The 20,928-nt window shown below is 35.3% G+C and overlaps 1 protein-coding gene across 1 annotated transcript; it reads right to left on the bottom strand.

Moving 5' to 3' along the window:
* Positions 1-1,796: 1,796 nt before the first annotated feature.
* LOC116163353 (cation-independent mannose-6-phosphate receptor-like) lies at positions 1,797-19,830 on the bottom strand. Its single transcript, XM_031477241.1, has 17 exons — positions 19,661-19,830; positions 19,508-19,608; positions 17,961-18,446; positions 17,750-17,903; positions 17,590-17,697; positions 17,237-17,394; positions 16,987-17,188; positions 16,791-16,939; positions 16,473-16,741; positions 11,278-11,425; positions 11,092-11,234; positions 10,929-11,035; positions 9,673-10,025; positions 9,441-9,624; positions 9,328-9,389; positions 3,079-3,169; positions 1,797-3,028 (listed from the first exon to the last, which is right to left on the bottom strand). Exons 1-17 carry the CDS (start codon positions 19,689-19,691, stop codon positions 2,853-2,855), a joined length of 2,922 nt encoding a protein of 973 aa, XP_031333101.1. The 5' UTR covers positions 19,692-19,830; the 3' UTR covers positions 1,797-2,852.
* Positions 19,831-20,928: the final 1,098 nt, after the last annotated feature.

Raw genomic sequence — 20,928 nt, 5'->3', positions numbered from 1 at the left:
GATTCTAGTAATTTTAATGTTAGGGATTGTTCCACCTGTTTGGAGATATCTGTATATATTTTTATAAAACATGACAGCACTATGAAGTTAGGTTATAAAAAATTACAGCTATTCAGATTTTATTTGTCACTTTTTTTAAGTGGGCAGCAAATTTGCCCAAAAATGGCGGATGATTGCGGTACTTTCTATATCTAGTGACTTTAACATTGATGATTGCTGAAGCACAAAGAATATTGATCTCTTGTACTCCATGGACTAGATCAACGTTTTTTGTCTTCCATTTAAGGGGGTAAAGTAATACTTTTTATTCCAGAAGGAGAAACACGCGCCAAGGGACAAGAAGTGACAAAAGACACTGAAATGTCAAATACAATTTAATGATTAGCGGTTACCTTTATCTGTACATTTTGGATATTGCACCATGTTTTATACTTATTATACCGTTTTCCATATATCTTTTTGAATTTGGGAGGCAGTGGTTTTCCCATAGGTTGTTCTGCAAAGCTTTAAACGATCGTTTCTGCGCCGTTAGTTTTGAACGAGAATCTTTACTTAAATGAAACTGACATTTATTATTCTATGGTCACAATTTGACATGACAAGGCAAATTGATCCTACAATCAATTTTTTAGCTCCAATATGGCGCATTATGATAAGTTGTCGCCACTCAAGGTTATTTTATTTCAAAGGTTACCTGGTAACTATGTGGGCGGAAGCGGGAGGGACGGAATATATACGTCATCGAGAATTCAGACATTGACGTTCAAAGTTGTTTGTAGTCGCGCGGGTGCTTATTTTTCTTGAGTTATAGTTTATTTGTTTAAAATTTATTGAATTTTGAAGTGCATAAGGACATATATTAGCTGTAGATACCTGTTTGGTGCAATATAAAGACATTTAGTTTGTGAATGTTGTGGGTATTTATAGCCGTGATTGAAAGGTTAGTTCATCAATTATATGCACTTTTGTATGTTATAATTAAGTATTTTTTTAGATGAGTGGCGGTAACACTAAAATTCCTCATCCTGGTGTAAATAAAATCTGTTTTTACGTTTCCCAAAGACCCTATCGTTCTTAAAGAATGGGTAAGAAAATGTTTCACATCCGACAGCAAACTAAAACGTGCTGCGCCCTCATTGGTCAAAACGGCCAACCGATGAAAGCGTAGCGTCCCTGGCCGCAAACGTTTAAAAGCAGAGCCACGAACTCTGCAAAGTGCAACACAATTTCTGCTTCGACTGCACTTCAAGAAACAAAAAGCTCTCCACCTGCAGAACCAGGTCGCCTTGCTAGCTCGACCTCGCGTCACATTCCATCAGTCAGAAGACTTGCATCTGGGTTCACCCCAACCATAGAGCTCGCCGTGTGCATCTCGGTTGCCATTTTGTACATACTATAAATATACATATTCCATAAAAAGCAACAGCATTTTATTTGGCGTCATCCGCTAAAGAATGTGTAGAGTTTTAATTCCCAAAGCCTAGGTATTGATACATAGGGGTGGTTCCTATTTTGTAGGAACCCGGAATTTTATCCATTTCCACCTTTAAAATTAATTTGATTACATTTTCACAAGTCCTCGTGCAATGTAAAATAGCTTACGCACCACACTCATTTTTTCAAAACTTTGATTGCTTTCAAAGGTGGAAGTCGATAAACTTTCAAGATTTTCAATATAAGATCCACCCCCATATACATATACCCATATAAATCCAAAAATATACTGCAAAAACTAAATATTTTATCCCTTTTATTAGCATTGTAACCTATGAGCAATTTTAAATGTGTATTCCGGATGACGTTTTCCCGCCTTCAAAATGCAAGCATTCTATTGGTTTAGAGTTACCAGACAACCTCCCTAATAAAACAACCTTGGTCGCCACTGTCCTTATAAAGTCACTGTAGTCCTGCCCTAGGTCCTGCCTATACTAGCTCAGTTTTTGAGTGACAGTAAATCTTGAATGTCAATGATATTATTCAATTATGATAGTTAATCACTATGTAAAAAAACTTCGTTTACAACACGTGTTGTAAGTGTCTTTTTTGCATGATTTTTCAGGATTAATGAGGGTGAAAATGTATCTCTTTCAAAACTAGTTGTACAAATAACTATAGCCGATTGCACAGCTTCAATAGTTATTTGCATAAAAGTCAGGAATATGACAGCTAACTGGCAAGGAAAATACTGAAGTACGAGGCTCCTTTGGGGTGTGGGTGAAGTACTTTAATTTCCAAGTCGAGTAGTATCATTTTACTGACATGTATTACATTTTTCTGCAAATCCGCTTTTTTAATATAAAATTTCAATTTTCAGATGGATTCACATTAGTGTGTCAGTTTTGACAGCAACTAAAAGTTCTAAATGAAATTTAAAATTCTATGTTGAAAAAAACGATTTCGGAAAAAATGTAATACAAAACTCGTAAGAGACACTACTCAGAAATTAAAGTACTTGGTCCCTTCAATATTTCCTAACTTATGTAAATACTGCATATTCCTACACTATATTGTTCAGTTCCTCCTAAGAATACTGAATCTTCGTTAATTAATTGAGACTTAACTTTATTAACACACACCACATGTAAAAGTGAACGTACTTGATTTTGTAGTATATTATTCTTTACAATATACCTACCTGCAAGAGCATGTCTATTAGTAAATGACAAATATTAGGAACGCAATGATGAATTTTACAAGCTAGCCAGCAGACCATTAACAATTGTCACAAACTGCTCAGAAAGTTATCCATATGGACCATGCCCTGCTAGTTTACAAAAACATCACCTGTGCCAGCGTGCGAATGGTTGCAAAATCGTAGCAAGCAGGAACACAGCCCAAAACCAGATGCAATATTACTTTAGTTTTTTTACCTTACAATAGACATACAGTCGCCGCTTATCACTTGAAATAGTTTCATACGAAGTGTTTCGTTGCATACCTCTTTTTTTAAAAACTATTATACCTCCGCCAACAAGTGCTAAAAGTACCAATACACCAACAGAAGATCCAACCGCTACTCCTGTAGAATCTAAAACAATTTAATAAAATATTCAGCCTTTACGATGAATTTACATGAACCTGCACTTGAGACCTCCAACTGTCCTGATTGTGGAAACCATGTGCACACTTCTTTGAATGGATAATGGACAACAACTGAACAATCGGTTTCCTATAAAACAAATCATATTTCTACTAAGTAGGTATAACCTAATATTTAGAACTGCCATAAGAAGTATCTTAAAAATTTGAAATGCAACACCTTGTACCTAATGTGATTACCCATGGTGTAATAAGGAATAGAATAGTGTGACAACATTCATGTACAAAATAAAAAATCCATGCCATCCAAGGAATACAGATAATATTATCCTGTATAAGATGACTGTTAAAGAATATGCTGTAATAATAAATCAGCGATCATGTCTAAATGTTTCTGGATGTTAGTTAATACAAAATCAATAAATAAGTGACGAACATATTGACTAACTTTAGGTACGATTTATGATTATTTAGGAATGTATACCAATATAGATCTTTATTCTCCTTGTACACCATTTAATAAGATGCTCATATGAACTAGGTAGGTTTTTAAAAAGTCATTAAAATAGCTCCTATTAAAATCAATGCAAAATATCTCGCCTTACTTACCCACCATGACATGGGGTCTCGCTAATCCTGGAGGGTTGCATACATTATATGGTTGCATTCATATAACATGCCTATTGGATTGGGGTCCAATTAAGCTTTACAATATGGCCGACTTTAACAATAAAATTGACATTTATGGTAAAGTAAAACATAATGGTATAGTATAATTTTTGAATTCAAAAGTTCTCAAAGGCAAAGAAACGAAGAAGTTTTTCGTAGTTTTTAAGCCACTTTGGCCAGTTTATACGAAAAAATTTTCAAGGCGTCATGGTTCTTTTCAACTTTCTACACCCTCAACAACCATACGCGATCAAAAATCAGTTGCTGTCAAGTCACCTATGGAATTTTTGTTTACATGGGAAATCGTATTAAACTTGAACTTCCAAAGGCGACTTCATCGCAACTGATTTTTGATCGCATTGAATATATTATCCTTGCCAGGGATCTGTGCCCCTGCGTCATCAACGTACGAATCAAGCAACATCTAACTTGTTGATAATGCCATTTCATTACCGCGCAATTCAAACAAGTTAAAAAGTAATCGTAAACGATTTACATAAAGCGCATTTCCACTTGCATTCATTTCCCATTTGTAAGATGCAACTTCTGTTGAAATCGTAGAAATCCGGCCACAAATATGAAAGATAGCATTGCACATGGGCAATCCATTGTTGACGTGCTACTTCAATTTCAGTTTATGAGAAGAATTTCATTTCAATGCTTTTCTAAATAATAAAGTTGGAACTGCGCATGCGCAAACCTCAATTTTAAAACTAATGATAGATTTTCCTTTGTTCCAAGCGCCTAAGTATCAAATTTCACTTAAATAGTTCCATAGATAAAAAAGTTGGCACGGCGCATGCGCAAAATAAAATTTTGAAATTGGCGTTTGATTTTCCTTTATCCCAAGTGCCTATGTATCAAATTTCGTTTAAATTCTTCCATAAATAAAAAAGTTGGCACTGGGCATGCGCAAAACCAAATTTTGAAATTGGCGTTTGATTTTCCTTTATCCCAAGTGCCTATGTATCAAATTTCGTTTAAATTCTCCCATAAATAAAAAAGTTGGCACTGCGCATGCGCAAAACCAAATTTTGAAATTGGCGTTTGATTTTCCTTTATCCCAAGTGCCTATGTATCAAATTTCGTTAAAATTCTTCCATAAATAAAAAAGTTGGCACTGCGCATGCGCAAAACCAAATTTTGAAATTGGCGTTTGATTTTCCTTTATCCCAAGTGCCTATGTATCAAATTTCGTTTAATTCTTCCATAAATAAAAAAGTTGGCACTGCGCATGCGCAAAACCAAATTTTGAAATTGGCGTTTGATTTTCCTTTATTCGAAGTGCTTATGTATCAATTTTCATTCAAATACTTTTATAAGTAAAAAAGTTTGCAAATCGGTTTATAAATGGTCGAGATGCGAAAAGGGCACTGTGAATTTTGAATCGATTCGATTCAACTTTTGGCATTGCGTATTATATGGCTAAAGCTATGCCCATATTGAATTTCATGCAATTCAGTTCATAACTAACGGAGATGTAAAAGCGATCGAACATTTCTAAACAAAGTTATCGTTCACACGGACAGATAGATGGACAGACAGACAAAGGAACAGACGGACAGACCAACAGGCAGACGACAGATAGCAATGCAAAATTATAAACGATCTCTAGGATCGTTAATAAACGGCAAAAGTGTAAAATTATGGAACATGTAAAAAACGGTTTTTTGTTTTTTTTACAATAACTTTTTTTGTAAGCGGTACAGAAAAAATTCCTTCCTTGGTACAAGACTCGACACCATAACGAACCAAATAGCGAAAAAAGTAGAACAATAGCTCTTAAGATAAAAAACTAGTAGCGTCGCAAAGTTAGCGGACGGACGGACGGACTGACGGACGGACGGACGGACAAAGTGGCCACAATAGCGCATTTTTTTTTTATTTTTGTGGAAATGCGCTAACAAGGATAGATCATAAATAAAGTGCATTTCACGCGTTCGACGTACGCTATTAATGGATTCAATGCGGTGAAAAGAGAACACCGATGAAAATAAGGTGGCTCCTGTTTCTCATGTTTATAAAATTGGATACTCATTTGACTAGCTACGTGATTGTTTTGTTGACCGACATACATAACCTCTCATTTCGTTGATCTGTCACTGCATTTTGTTTGATTCTTTCCATTTACCTTTTTTCCGCTTTTATTACATAGTGTCGACAACAGTTCTTTTTAGAACTATTTTGTGTGTGAGTTATTTTACCTACTTCATACACCTACCTATTTTTTGTACCGATTGGCAAGATGAAGATTTAAAAAGTGTGCGAAAACCTGCAGGTTACGATGGGAAAAGATTTATTATTGTCCATGCTGGTACAAGCACCGGGTTTATACAGAACGCTTCTCTTTTATTTGTCTCGAAGTCGTTGAAAGAGGACTATCATGGGGAAATGAATGGAGATCTCTTTAAGAAATGGCTTATCAATAATCTGTTAAACAACTTGGAAGAGCCTTCGTTAATTGTCATCGATAATGCACCATACCACTCTACATTAGAGAAACTGCCCACATCGTCTTGGACTAAAGGTGATATGGTTGCTGGGTTGACCAGAAGAAATATTCCTTTTGATTCTACACTCTTCAAGCCCGAGCTGTATTCATTTATAAAATCGTTAGGAATCCAAAAACAATATGAGGTCGACAACATCATTAGGAACCATGGACATGATGTTTTACGATTACCACCCTACCACTGCGAATTTAATGCTATCGAGTTGGTGTGGGCACATGCTAAAAGTTATTACGATAAACATATTGGACGAGACGGCTACAGTGACCACAGTGTAATTTCTATGTGGAACGAGGCACTGCAACAATGTGACGAAACGTTTTGGGCCAATTGTGTGCGACACACAGAAGACGTTATAAAGGCGTGGTATAAACGAGAAGAAGTATTAGATTTCACTGTAAACGAAATGATAATTAATATTGGTAATTGCTCCGAAAGTTCAGATTACGATTCGGATACGGATTAGTTTATTACTGAAATGTTATTAACACACTGATGTAACAATATACATGTACTGACATGAGATTTTTTTTTAATTCTTGAGCCTTATACAGATTTTACTGGGCATATCAAGAAATTACACTCGATGAGTCAATCAACTTATTTGGGTGCTTGAAATTTCACTTCTTACTGCCCAAACTCTACAAGATTCATTTTTAAACTATCAATTATAGTAAAATTGTAGTTGTTTCTTACATCAGCGTTGCATAAAACATGACACTGTTTTGATTATTAGTTTAATTAGAGTAAGGCAATTTCTTGGATATTTACAAATTAGGCGCAGATTAAGATATTTTGCCGACCATTAATTGAGCTTTACAAATTCGTCAGATAATTCACAGCATAACAAAACTTCGTAATGTCAATAAGATTTTTAGCGCCGCTGCCGCCATCTCTGAGCATACATTATCATTCAAGGATATTATACATAATAATTATTACGGACATAATTTGACTAGCTTTTTTCCAGAGACCTTTTTTCATATTACACCATAAAATATAAATGATGACGCAGGGCCACAGATCCCTGGCAAGGATAGTATGTATGTTATGGTCAGACAATGGAAATAAAATCCAAAATGGCGACTATGATTCAAAATGGCTACCTGTATTGGCTGTATTTTGTATTTGCTACACTTTTCTTCATACACATCACACAAAAGCCATGAGCAGAACACGGGTTATCCCAGTTTCATTGCACGACTGGTAAATGTCAATCAATAACTTTAGAATTCATTTAAAATTCTGATGAGCTTTCCACAAAAAAAATCACCTTTGGCACAACGGGGACTCCCTCTCATGTCAAAAAATACTAAAGGAGCATCCATAACTTTAATTAGATCTAACTCGAGGGCAGAATAGGAAGTAAGGGTTCAAAACTTCATTTTTTGGTGCATCACAATGCACATTTTAAAAATAAAAATAAATAAGCTGATATTCAGGAAAAAAAATACGAGTTTCTAGCCAATGAACTTTCTAGTCTGTACCTAATATATAGGCTGATTCAAATTCGCGGGTCACCATGGGGCATGGGGATCTCGAAAACTGTAAGGGATGCATAGGTAGGTAATTTAAATTTGGCAAAGTTGCGTATTTTGATGCTTAATAAAATGCAGTTTAGAAACTGAAAAAATTCCGACTACTTTCGGAGCTATCCTGAAAAAAGGAAATTTTTGAAAATCGTTTTTATTGTTTACCGAAATTATTGCAAACAAATATTTCAAAATAAATGACACATTATTACGACCACTTTTTTCACTCTACAAGATGCTAGGTTTAAATTTTAAGTCTGACGTTTTGTCTCCGGTTAACTATGAACTTTGTTTTTAGCGTATTTTCCACAAAGTGAAAAATCGCTATTGGCTGCACTTTGACGTCCGTCCGTCACAGGTACTCCTTCTAAACCACTGAACGGATTTTGGCGATATAGGACTCATTTGAAAGGGCTTGGTCCAAGGATTCCGTGCATACCCATAATTTTTGGTTTTGCGCATGCGCAGTGTCAAAAATTTGGTTTAACGCATGTGCGATGCTAACTTTTTTATTTATGAAGATATTTAAATGAAATTTGATACATAGGCATTTGGCATAAAGACGGTCTTAAAATTTGATTTTGCGCATGCGCAATGGCAACTTTATTATTTATGAAAGCAGTTAAATGAAATATCATATGTAGACCGGTTTCAAAATTACTGTTTACGCATGCTGTATGTTTTATTTATGAAGGTATTCAAATTTCAAAACGGCATTTTGTTAAGCATCAAAATACGCAACTTTGCCAAATTAAAACTACCTACCTATCTACCCTGAAATTTATTCTTGTCTAGCGCAAAAGTGGGTATCTATTATTAAAGGTTTGTAACATGCGTAACTTTCAAAATCCACAACAATTGCCCCCTCTTACAGATGGTCACTATAATCTCACTATTCTATTCTTTACACTGTGGATTTTCGTACAGTAAAAGTCGCGATAATTCGAGGTTCCGTGCAGATCCAAAAGAAAAAAAAACTTGAAAACTCAAAACCTGACTTTATTTTCATGTAATCGTGGTGCGCCTGCGCTACTCATCCCAGTTTTGCAAAACCCGAGGTACTACTAGCTCTAATGGACAAATTTCATAATGATAAATGATAATACAATATTTTACCTAATTATAGATAAAACTAATAAACTAGTAAACAAAATTTTAAAATCTGTCAATAAATGAGAAATACATTATTTAAGCTCTGTATTCAGTGCGCAAAACGGTAGTGGTTATTGCCTGTGACGTCATTTGACCTAATCGAGCGCGGCCGTTACCGTAGAAACGGTGGGGTGCAACAATAATGTACTCAAATGAATGAATGGTCATCATATGCGAAAAGGTGAAGTGACGTCACACGCTGAATCGAAATTATTTTTCCAAGTGCAACTATAGTCTTTTAACTTTTTCATTTCTGAAGGTATTTTAATGATTCTTTCGCATTTTTGTTTCATTTTACTTAAATTTTCATAATCAATTTACAACAAAAAACTGGACACTTCGTCATTACCTCGAATTATCGAGACTTTACTGTATTGCATTACCAAGACCCGATATCACTTCCATTAACCAATTTGGGTACTCACCTTCACTATTCTGGGAACAGAATTTTCATCACACTTCAACAAAATTTCTGACCGGAAAAAATCTATAAACAACAAATTATATATAACGACTTTGAAATTATTGTTCAAATTACCATCAAGACACATTCTACTTCTGTAGATTAATCGAACTGACGACTCTACATCGTCAATTTTCGTAAGTGGGCAGAGATGAACTTCTGGTCCCATACTTAAGCCGTCTTTGCAAACTAATCCATTGCAATCTCCCTTTCGATCAAAATTAAAAACATACAATGAATTATTCGACATGGAAAAGATCTACAACGTACTCCAGATATTTAGGCATGGAAGTTTATTAGCACTTACTTTCAAATTTCCTAGACTGTTCAAGCTGAAGTGATTCAGTTCTGGTATTGTACAATCTTGATTTTCAGTTTGACTTACAATTTCAGGTTTACTGCTAATAATTTCATTGCTCTTCAATATTAGATCTTTACTACAAACATGTTGAGTCTTTAAATCTGCATACTGTGTACAATTTGTAATTTCTCCAACTTCAAACTTATTGATGGAATAGGTCGGTTCACAGCTTACACTAATATTTACAAAGTTTACTATATTGTCAGTGCACGACCTGTTGAATAAAGAATACAAAATTGATGGTCCATTTGAAGAGCTTGCTAATTGAAAATCTGTATCCAATGTAGTACAATTTAAACCTAAAAAATAAATTAGTTTATTGAGTTATAATAAAGCAAGTCATTTATAAAATAAAATAGAACAGTTCTACAAGTATCGATCCCAACACATGGCACATTACTCACTCTTGATATGAATATGCAGCCAAAATGGAAATATTGGCCCGTATTAATAAAAGTAAACAAATGCTTATACTTGCAAAATTCAAAGTAAATACAGGCCGTTCGTCCTAAGGTGGCGAACGGTCGTTGTGCGCAGTGGTTCAGATTCAAATTTAAACTTGCAACGCACCAGTGGCGTCTGCAAAGCATTTTTACTTTAGGTAGCAAGTACTTAAATTGTTTTGTATTGTTTCTCAGGAAATTAATGCCCTCAAATGGATAATAATTATGCAAGACTGACACTTTTACTCATTGTGATAATGATAACTTGATGCCTTGTTTTCGAAAGTAATATCAAAAAAAAAAGGGTCGCCGGCACTGGTGCCTGCAAAAGCAGAGCTCCGGATCTCTAACGGACTCTCGGGATGCGCTGGTTTCCGCCACCTTAGGACTAACGGCCTGTACTTGTAACTGCCCCTTCATACTGGTCTGTTTAGCATGGTTTAGCAGCGCTGCAGTGCGTCCTGTCCTGCTGCTCAGCAACGCTGCTAAGTCGCCCAGTGTGAAGGAGCACTTACGAGTATTTACTTTGAATTTTGGAAGTGTAAGCATTTGCTTCCATTTATTCATATGGACCATTATAACACGATCGTTGCAGATATACGAAACGTGGATTTATCAAACTTTGAAATCCCTTTCCAAACTGCACAGAACACCAGGGCTCTCTGCAGCTCGCAAGGTAACAAAAAATTATAACATTCAAAAAGTAGAAAAATGTCCATATAAGTACCTAAGTAATATCAAAAATAATGTGTCACTTACCATTGTTTAAGGTACAATAAGTAAAGGCATTTGAACAGATGGGTACCTTAAAAGTTTCATTATGCCTTTCGAATTTAATTATTGTATTAATCGCAGCCAAATCAAAGCTGAAAATAGATCAATAAGTATATGCTATGTAGGGATTCCAAAAAAAGGGACTTACGTGTTCTTAGTAACAGGATCAGCAAAAATGCACGCAGGTGGAGACCTCATCTTTGGATTAGTTCGATTCTTACCACACGCTTCAGGCGTTCTCCACACAAATTCATGGTTACAGGCTGTCTTGCGTAGAAGCTTTGGACCTTCCTAAACAATGCAATGATTAGGGGAATATTAAATAGTGACATACTTCAAGAGTAGAACATTTAAATCGAATTAGAGATGATCTATCAGAAAAATCGTCAGGGCACAAAGTGCCATGTTTATATTCAACTACCACATCAGCGCCGTCTAGTTTGAGGTCAATATCACTATTAATCATGCCCAATGAGATGTAGCTAAAAATAAAATTTGCTGTCTATCGTAATTATTACGCATTTTTATGCCGTCACATTTAGCACAAATCGCCACATTCAGTTCAAAGGCGAGTCTACATTCACACAGCTGATACTGATTGAGGTTTGAAACAATTGGCACAAACTCTTGAAGAAGAATAAGGTTTAGCTTTTGAACCACAACCACACAAAGGGCAAGCAGTAAATCTTCAACTTTTTCTTAGAAACTGTGCTCTTTTGACAATCTGTCTTTGAAGTATTCACATACTCTCCTACCAGCAGACACATCTAGATTAGACCTTCCATTTCCCCTTTGTAAGTACCCTCTTCTCATGCTACTTTTCGCAAAATATGTGAGGAATTATAACTGATTATCTTAGGGGTCCAATAGTTGATGGAAACAAATTCATTGTGCACCATGATATCACAGTGTTAAAAGATTGCACATAAATTGGTTTACTCAAATTGGTCATGGCCAGTGCTGTACATAGATAAGAGACCAAATAATTCAAAGTTAGTTTAGTTGGACGATATAAATAGATGTTTGATGAAAAAAATTTACTTTTAAGAAGCGTGTAGCGGTAAACGGTTGGGAATTCAAATAAAAGTTGCGAGAATAATAGTTATAGAGCATTTAATGAACTTTCATTTAGTATAGGAACATTTTCCTCGATGAACCGTTTTTAATATACAAGTGGAGTCATTTGATCCCCGGTGGTGCAAGGCGCTTGAAAAATAGAAAAATCAGTTAGGCAAACTGTTCAATAAGGTAAAGAAGAGCAAAGCTACAGCCGATTGGGAGACCTACAAGGTAAACCTAAGGCTATATAAGAAGGATTTTAGACAAGAGGATGGTTCCTACACAAACAACCTCTCAGAAACAGCCAAGGTACTGAGAGACGCCCACTTTCCCGGAGCCACTACAACGCCAGAGGTAACCCCCTTCATTCCCATGGAGAATGACTGGACGGTTGCTAGTCAGATGGTGTATCCGGCGAGGCATACAAATCACCAAGATTGGATGGCAAAAAACCAGTCATCCTGCAATGGCGACTGGATTGTCATCTACCTAGTGAGATATATAAGGGCTGTATCGCTTTCAGATACATACCAAAGATAATACTACACTAGATAAGACACCTCAGTTTTGTCAGCGGGATATGTCGACTCTGTCCGCAGAGAGTGTTTTTACCACAATAGTAGCGATTATTCACTGCATTAGCAGACAATATTAGAACAATGGCTCTTTCTATTGTGTTAGTCAGGCGCAGCCTTGTATAGGCGTATCGCATTCTTTCACTGTTCTTTTTCTGCTCTAATTTAAATTAATAATATACTCCATACTGAACAGTTACAGAAAAATCTGCCGTATTTCTTATAAAGAATGGAAGGTACCTTCAGTTTCCCCCTGACAATCTACCTGTTCCTGTTTACAATTACACAATTTTGACATGTTCGAAAAACGGCTATCGCAATAGCTACCTAGCTCGTGGTAGGAAGCTAAAAAAGTTTTTGACAGTCTTACATCTTTTATGCGCAATGTGAACTAGCAAAATTTTAACGAAATAAAAATAACCGTTTTGCCGAAAAAAAAATTTTAGCTTCTTGTCTTTTGACACAATTTATTTCCCAACAGAAGATCTTTGGAAGAATTTAATAAAAATAAGTTATTTAAAAAAAATCGATGCCGTTATTTTAAAAATCCGACCCAAACGTAGGCAATTAACATGGGAAAAATGTTTTTTTTGTAGATTGTGCTCCCCATGTTCACTTAAAGGTCTTATAATGTTTTCTCATCTTATCACATACAATTAGTTAATTTTCGGTTGCATTTCCCATTATTTCATCAAAAATTTGGAAATAAATGCAATTACCAAAATCATGTAATCCATGACTATTAGTAAGACAAAAAGCAGATTCAAATGTTATTCAATTCTTTAGAAAATTTACAATTGACTCATGGCTTAACATGATTTTGCTAATTGCTAATTTTGTTGAATTTTTTATGAAATTATGAGAAATACACCTGAAAATGAACAAATTCGCTCATTAGATGAGAAAAAAATCTTCTTTCGATTGCATGGGGTCCCTCGGAAGTTAACCTACATGTGGAGCAACAATTTGCAAAAAACATTAATTTTTTAACATGTTAATTGTTTATGTTCGGTTTTGAAATATTCACCAGGTATGTGCCTGAATTCAAAATTTAAGCGCCGGCGTGATTTAGTTTCTCTGGAATAAATTCGAAAAACGGTCAAATTTTGAGAAGAAAAGGTTATAATAGCGAAATGGGTGAAAGTTAAGGGTATGCTATGTTACAAAAAATAAAAAAGTAGTACTCTACAGTACTTTTCAATTTCTCAATAAAATATTCCATTTTTAAAAAAACGGACGCTACTGAAATACAGCACGCCACTGGTGACCAGAAATATTTTAGAAACATTTTTGCTCCTCCATTTTTTCCCGATATCTTTTATGGTAAAGGCACTACGATCCGAGGGGAATGGTTACACCCTGTATAAAGTACAGTCCGATAAAAGTGCGCAATATTCGCAACGTGGCGGAAATTCTCAGAGACGCCTCCACAGATGTTTCCCTTACCTTTAAATGTAATTTAATATATATAATACGTAAAGGAATGTGGGGTAGGTCAAGGAAGAGATAGTATAATGCAGCTCGTGTCGAATACGTACGATTACGACTTCCGATGATAGGCTTAATTGCAAAAGTCCCCTATATCTTCTTTAAGGAATGAAATAAGCGGTTTAGCAACTTGCCCATTTACGGTGTCTATCTACTAGAGTAGTATTATCTTTGATATATAAGATCAATATTTTACTATATGAATGGTTAGACAAAAGTAGGGTTTAATCAGCAAAACAATTGGAAAACTTTTACACTAGGTACAGTAACTTGCCCATTTACAGTGTCTATCTAGTGTAGTATTATCTTTGTACATACCTAAACAATGGAGGAGCATATGGAAATTGTATTTATCCCCAAACCTGGCAAAGGTGATTACTTTACACCTAAAGCACACCGCCCAATCAGTTTGATGTCTTTTCTTCATAACACACTTAAAAGACTGTGTGATAGATACAACACGCATACTCCCCAGGAAGATCTAGAGTCAACCGTGCACTGCGTTGTGGGGCGGATTGTGAGATCGCTGGACTATAAACAGTCCTCACTGGGAATATTCATAGATATAGAAGGGGTTTTGAACAACCTTCGAAACAATAGAGGAGGGGGCGAGGTTAGGCGACTTTTTTTAACTGCAGACAGCAGGGATTAAAGCAATGTTTGCACAACACAAAAATGATGCCGATATAGAATTCAGTTCTTAACAATTTCATGTGTCCATCGGTTTATAAATATTTTACTTTTATTATTTTGCATTGTTTACCATGCGTGGTTCCTATGTATAAATTTATTTAATTGAATAAAAAAGCAATTGCGTGAGTTCAAAAGGGACTTTCTGGCAAAATCAGCGCGCAATTGAGACTTCGGAGATCATCCCCGCCCGAAGATAAGACCTATATACTCTGATATGAAGCAATATGTCTGGTGGCCAGACTCTCCACTGTAGCACTTCTTAAATCATGTACTTACAAAGTCTTCTGTGCCTTGTTTGCACAGACGCGATGGGAATAATTCCCACATCCGTCATGGAGGTTCTTCTGGATCTGTCTCCACTAGATCTCGATGTGAGAGAGCAAGCCACTCTGGCATCCTTGCGTCAGAAAAATAAGGGGTTGTTGAATAGCAGAGGTACCGAGGGGGGCCATTCTGGAATTCTTGGCGCCGCCGGGGGGTTAAGCAATTGCTTATCCTAGAAGGATAATCGGACTCACTCACTCCTCAATTCATATTAGGGAAAATTCGCCACATCTTGGTACACCCAAAAACCTAGATAAAGCTGTTGGTACCATCTTTCTATGAGTTATAGTTCCTCAAACATAAGTGATAAGGCTGTAGGACAGGGGTGATTGGTTACAACTTATTTTTTGTCCGTCAGCTTCCACACTTACAGCACCACCTTTTAATGTGGGATATTATACTTTTTAAAAAAATTAACATTTTTAGTCAATTAGTCGCGCAGGCCAAGACCCAACGTTTCAACACATCCACAAATCTAGTTTTTTAATCGGTTTATGTACGTAATTTGTTTGAAATATTTTAACAAATAAGGAACCTAGAACACGACACGCAGGCGCCTAATTTTTTTCGACAAAGATCTTTGTTTTCATCCACCCTATTATTAAAACCTATTAAACAAAATAAACTTACTGAGATCTCAAACAGTCAGACGAACAGACTTATGCAATTCGCGCTGGTATTAGTGCTTTTTTTTATTAAACATAAATTAAATAAGTATTACCAGAGTAAATACAATTGTATTTCCTCTATGGTATTACTTTTCTCAACTTCGCCTCCTCCAGCTTTCCTTCCCTATAATACAAAAACAGGTTAAAAATTACACAATCCTAAAGTTTACAACTTTTCGAGAATCATTTTAGGCGTTTGATTTATTTGGCACAAAAATGTTTGGTCTTCCTCACTACCCATTTTTAGCGCATTTTTGGAAAACAATACGCTATTATATTCGTTATGGCTGGCTGGCTGGCTGTTCGGCTGAGATCTCAGTAATTAGTCTATTTTGAGTTAGATTACTCGTGAGATCGACAATTTTAAACTTTGCTAATGAAATACTGATCTGTGTGTATTAGTATTACGCAGACGACTTCCATTTATCTTCTCTGAAAAGCTTTATCCGTTCCAGCCAGATGTGACAGAAAAAATTAACCAAAACAGTTGGCAACACAGTGTTGTAGGTCAAACAAGGTAAACTATAAGGACTTGCAACAGTATGAATGCGGTGTGAATGTAGACCATTTCAAGCTATTTCAGAGATGGTGTTCATACTGAATTAGTTCATAATCCGTATATACTTAAATCAGCATAGGCAATATGAGAATATGAGAACAAAAATGTGTAAAATCTGACTTGTGTATTTGAGAAATATTGTTATATAGGTAAGTATACTAACCTCTTTTTCTCGTGCATTTCAGTCAAATTTTTCATACAAATACCTGCATATGCGGTACATTGCGCATTATTCGTTCTAACAACAGACCTGCATAAATTTAAACTGTATAGCAAACCTGCTTGTTTGATTTCATAATTGGCATCATGTCGCATTAAAGGCGAAAGATCATACAACCAGTTTCCGTTATACAACTTACAATCGAAGAAAGACATAGGTGAGCAGGCAGTTGGAGTGTTTACAGTGATCTCATAGTCACAGAAATCTCTAATCTGAAACAACCATATCTAATAAACAAATTTTTTTTTAATAAACTCGTACAATTTTGACTTGCACTTGCCCACCAGGGGTTGCAAACTGATTACATCTAAAGTTAATTTTTAATTCCGACATTTTTCCAGAGCATTTATCACCCTTCATAATGGTCGATATTATTTCATTATTCTTAACCAGTGTTAGATTTGTTCTTCCTAAAAGTAACTATCTAAGCATTAATTAAAAGAAGTAAATTACTCACCTAAGACATGCTCCGTGTTGCCATTCACCAAACAAACGGCTGCTGTATGATTGTTACAACGTTTATTTAGCGGGCCGCATAAATTAAAACGTAAAAATGAATTTGGGGACAAAGTGTGGGTCCTATCCTGATACTGGCGCATTGGGTTCAAATTGATTGGTCCGGTCATGTCAGTTACTCTACAATCATCCCCTATTGGTAGCTAAAATGAAAATACAAAAAATGGATACATCATGTTTGCTTAACTTACATTTTTGGCGCAAGCAATTGGAGTATACCACTTTATTTTATAGACACATTCATCAATTATATCATGCACTATAGGACCATCTTCCTGAATTTTACATATAAACTCAATTTCAGTGCTGTAGCTCCTTTCAGTACCATTTACGAAACATGCACTGCCATCTATAAACAGTTTTTATTTCAATTAAACACGAAAAGAAAACAATCCAAAACAAAACAAAAAGTATTTTATACATAAAATGTGATCGAGTTCAGTCAAGGCTGCTCTACAAAGTCAACCCACTACACACATCCAAGCAAGCATTTGACACTAAGAACTACGCCCAGCTTTTTTAGCTAGCGCCAATATGAACTTACCAGTAAAACTTGTAATAACCGTATCATGAGCAGTGACTTGAATATTTTTCTGAATGCTACCCAAATTAATTGCTCCACCTTTCATAAGACACACTTGAGAATGTTGCTCTAAAAAATGCAAAAAGTGCAACTTCATACAGCCTATCATTTATCAACTCACTTGCGCACTCAGTTGTAGAGTCTGAAAACCGTAAAGGACCACACATACTGATGTCTATTCTGCCACCAGTAACATTTTTGACGTTCCATCCATTACCACCTCGATATAATCGCCTCAAATCGTACAAAAAATTATCATTAGCTGGATCTCGTATCTACAAACAACAAGACCCAAAGTTTTCTACCATCTACCTTTTCAAATAAACACTTACCAAGCAGTTGATTGGTAACTTAACACAGGCAACTGATGACTCTGCACTGAAACTATAACGTTTCCCTTTTTGCTGAGGTTTTACGTAAACTAAATTCGTTAATCCAGTCGCTTTCCAATTGCATTTAAGATTAAGTCTAAATTCTAGCCTGAACCGCCTATATTCATTGGTATGGCCTTGGATTAAGAGACTTCCCTCCTTGAGGAGTAAACGTTGGCTACTAACATCTGATATTGCAGTTGACCGGCCATCATCCAGCAACTGACATATTGATACGTCTGGATCACATTTAGGAGATTTTTTGCACACATTTAAGCTAAATTTCATTTTCGGTTCAGGATGTTCTACAATTGTTTCTATATTTTTTAGTGATCTCATGTCAATAAAGTGGCCATTTTTTTTTAAAGTACATGGCGGTTCGTATTCGGGATCAGGAATTTCGATTTTTAGTTCACACTCGCTCATGAATTTAAATTTTGGTTCCAGCTAAAAAAACCTTTTCATTATTCTATCTACATTGTTGAATTGGTATATTAAGTCCTGTCACAATGATATTTTCAAATACAGGCTGATTCAAATTCAAGGGCCACCATGGGGATCTCGGAAACTGTAAGAGATAGGAGGGTAGTTTAAATTTGACAAAGTTGCGTATTTTGATGCTTAACAAAGTGATTTTCGGAGATATCCGGAAAAAAAGCAAAATTTTGCAAAATCGTTTTTGTTTTTACTGAAATTATATGAAAAAATTTTTCAAAATAAATAAAATTATTATGGCCACTTTTTTCCCTCTACAAGATGCTAGTCTCCGGTTAACCATCATCAACTTTGGTTTTTCTTATGGAAGTAATTTTTACTTTTTGTGTCATTTGATAGATTTTTTTCTGATCTTAATAATATAAACACAATTTTTTTAAATTGTTAAAATGTCTTCTTTTTTGAATAGAAAACTTTGTCTGGGGCAGTGTATGTACACACTTTTTTGCGTTTTTACGAATTAGTACGCTATTTCTGATCAAAGATAGTGACGTTTGCATTTTTAAATTCAGAAAAAAATTCTAAATTCTCTATCAAATGACACAAAAAGTAAAAATTACTTCCATAAGAAAAAACAAAGTTGATGATGGTTAACTGGAGACAAAACGTAACAGTTGAAATTTAAAAGTAGTATATTGTAGAGGGAAAAAAGTGGCCATAATAATTTGCCTTTTATTTCAAAATATCTTTTTAAATAACTTCATAAAAATTAAAACGATTTTGCAAAATTTCGCGTTTTTTCCCGGATATCTCAGAAAGTAGTCGGAATTTTTTCAGTTTCAAAACTGCATTTTGTTAAGCATCAAAATACGCAACTTTGCCAAATTTAAACTACTCACCTATCTCTTCGAGTTCCCGAGATCCCCATGGTGGCCCTCGAATTTTTTGAATCAGCCTGTATAGTGGTTTTTAAAAAAAAGCTCGCTGCAGAATAATCAAAAATATAGTTTCTCAATAGCTTTCCGATATTTATAATCCTTTTAGATAATTACATTAACCAAATAAGTTCTTACAGAAATATCCGGATATCTACTAAACTCAATGATAGTCGTAAACCTTTCCTCGCCATCGCAAAATTCTCCATTAATCGACTTGAAAATATTTGCTTCGGTATCTGAAATAATAAAAATTATAATTGGGCTATTGTATTCATGTGTTATTTCTACGCAAAGTCTGCGTAGATACGCGGACAACCATAGCGCATTTTCATACGTATCGTAGCGAATATCGGGTCGCCATCAAGTGGATAAGAGATTTGTCACCGGCGCGGCGACAAGGAATGAAAGCGGATGCGACGCATTCTTTTCATAAGTATCATACGTCTTCTAGACTCTTCGAGAACATTCCATAATTTTTCTAGAAACTTTTCATACTATATAAGCAAGTTGAAGCGTGTTAGTTATAGTTCTAATATCGATGCCGAAATGATTATTAGTGAAGTTCGCGTTCGTAGGTGATAAATAATATTTAACTGTTTAACTGTTATAAATTCATTAGTAATTAATTGTAAACAATCACGTAATTATGTATGTTATTGTATATTAGTATATTGCCCCTGTCGATGAATTTAAAATACATTTGGGAAAGACAGAGATTCTTATTTATACTACATCCCAAATAAGAAAATTTTGATTTTTTGATGTATTTTGCCTATGGCGCATTAAGAACTTTTGTTTAGAATTTAATAAGCCGTCATGTGGAGTAATAATATACAGGGAGTTCCATATACAAAATGTTTGCTAATATTTAAAAAATACGACGTTGTTTTGTTTTTCTGTATATAAAAAGTCAGAAAGGCCAAAAAGAGGAAGAGAAGTAAACTTTCTCAGCCTATTTACCTGCTCCCAGCAACGAAACAATACTTCGGTGTTTGAATATAATCAGTGAAATGAAACATTTGATGTACATACCTATAAAATAATTCTTTTTTCAAATTTGTATCCTTAACAATGAACTAGCTGTAACAGAGTACAAAATATAGCGTATAATAATAATATCGTATATTGTGTAAATAAAGCATTCAGTTTTATACCACAGGACTAAAGTTCGTTCTAATCCCTCGGGTGCTTGTTGCCATCAACTATGTTTGGGACAACAAACAACCACATGAAACAGTGAAACAAATTTAAACAAGTATAAATTGTGCACAACTCCTGTGCAGATAAATCGCATTTTTCTTTAACCGGAATAGCTTAAGTTTTGACATCACCAATGGATATATTTCTTGCAGACGTCTCAATCGCCCTTTGTGAGTACCCTCTTCCGAAATCCGTTCTTGAGGTATAAGGGAATATACCCGATCACGATAAGATGTCAAGGAGGAGGGCTATGGTTGGTAATTCTTTCATTGAGACCTTTCATTAGAGTACCATGAAGGATAAAACTAGTTCTACTCCCCCCCCCCCTCCACCATGTACTTTAATAAGAGGACAGA

Source organism: Photinus pyralis, unplaced genomic scaffold, assembly GCF_008802855.1.
Source record: "Photinus pyralis isolate 1611_PpyrPB1 unplaced genomic scaffold, Ppyr1.3 Ppyr1.4_LG2, whole genome shotgun sequence".
Classification (NCBI taxonomy): Eukaryota; Metazoa; Arthropoda; class Insecta; order Coleoptera; family Lampyridae; genus Photinus; species Photinus pyralis.
Note: the sequence above shows the minus strand (reverse complement) of the source record. Positions and strands in the feature narration are given on the sequence as shown.

Excerpts from the sequence above, each read along its gene's own strand:
- LOC116163353 (XM_031477241.1), bottom strand. The coding sequence starts at position 19,691 with ATGGTTGTCCGCGTATCTACGCAGACTTTGC. Across the intron at positions 18,447-19,507 it reads GTAGATATCCGGATATTTCT|CTGGAACCAAAATTTAAATT; the intron begins GTAAGAACTTAT and ends AGGTTTTTTTAG. Across the intron at positions 17,189-17,236 it reads CAATTGCTTGCGCCAAAAAT|CTACCAATAGGGGATGATTG; the intron begins GTAAGTTAAGCA and ends TTTTCATTTTAG.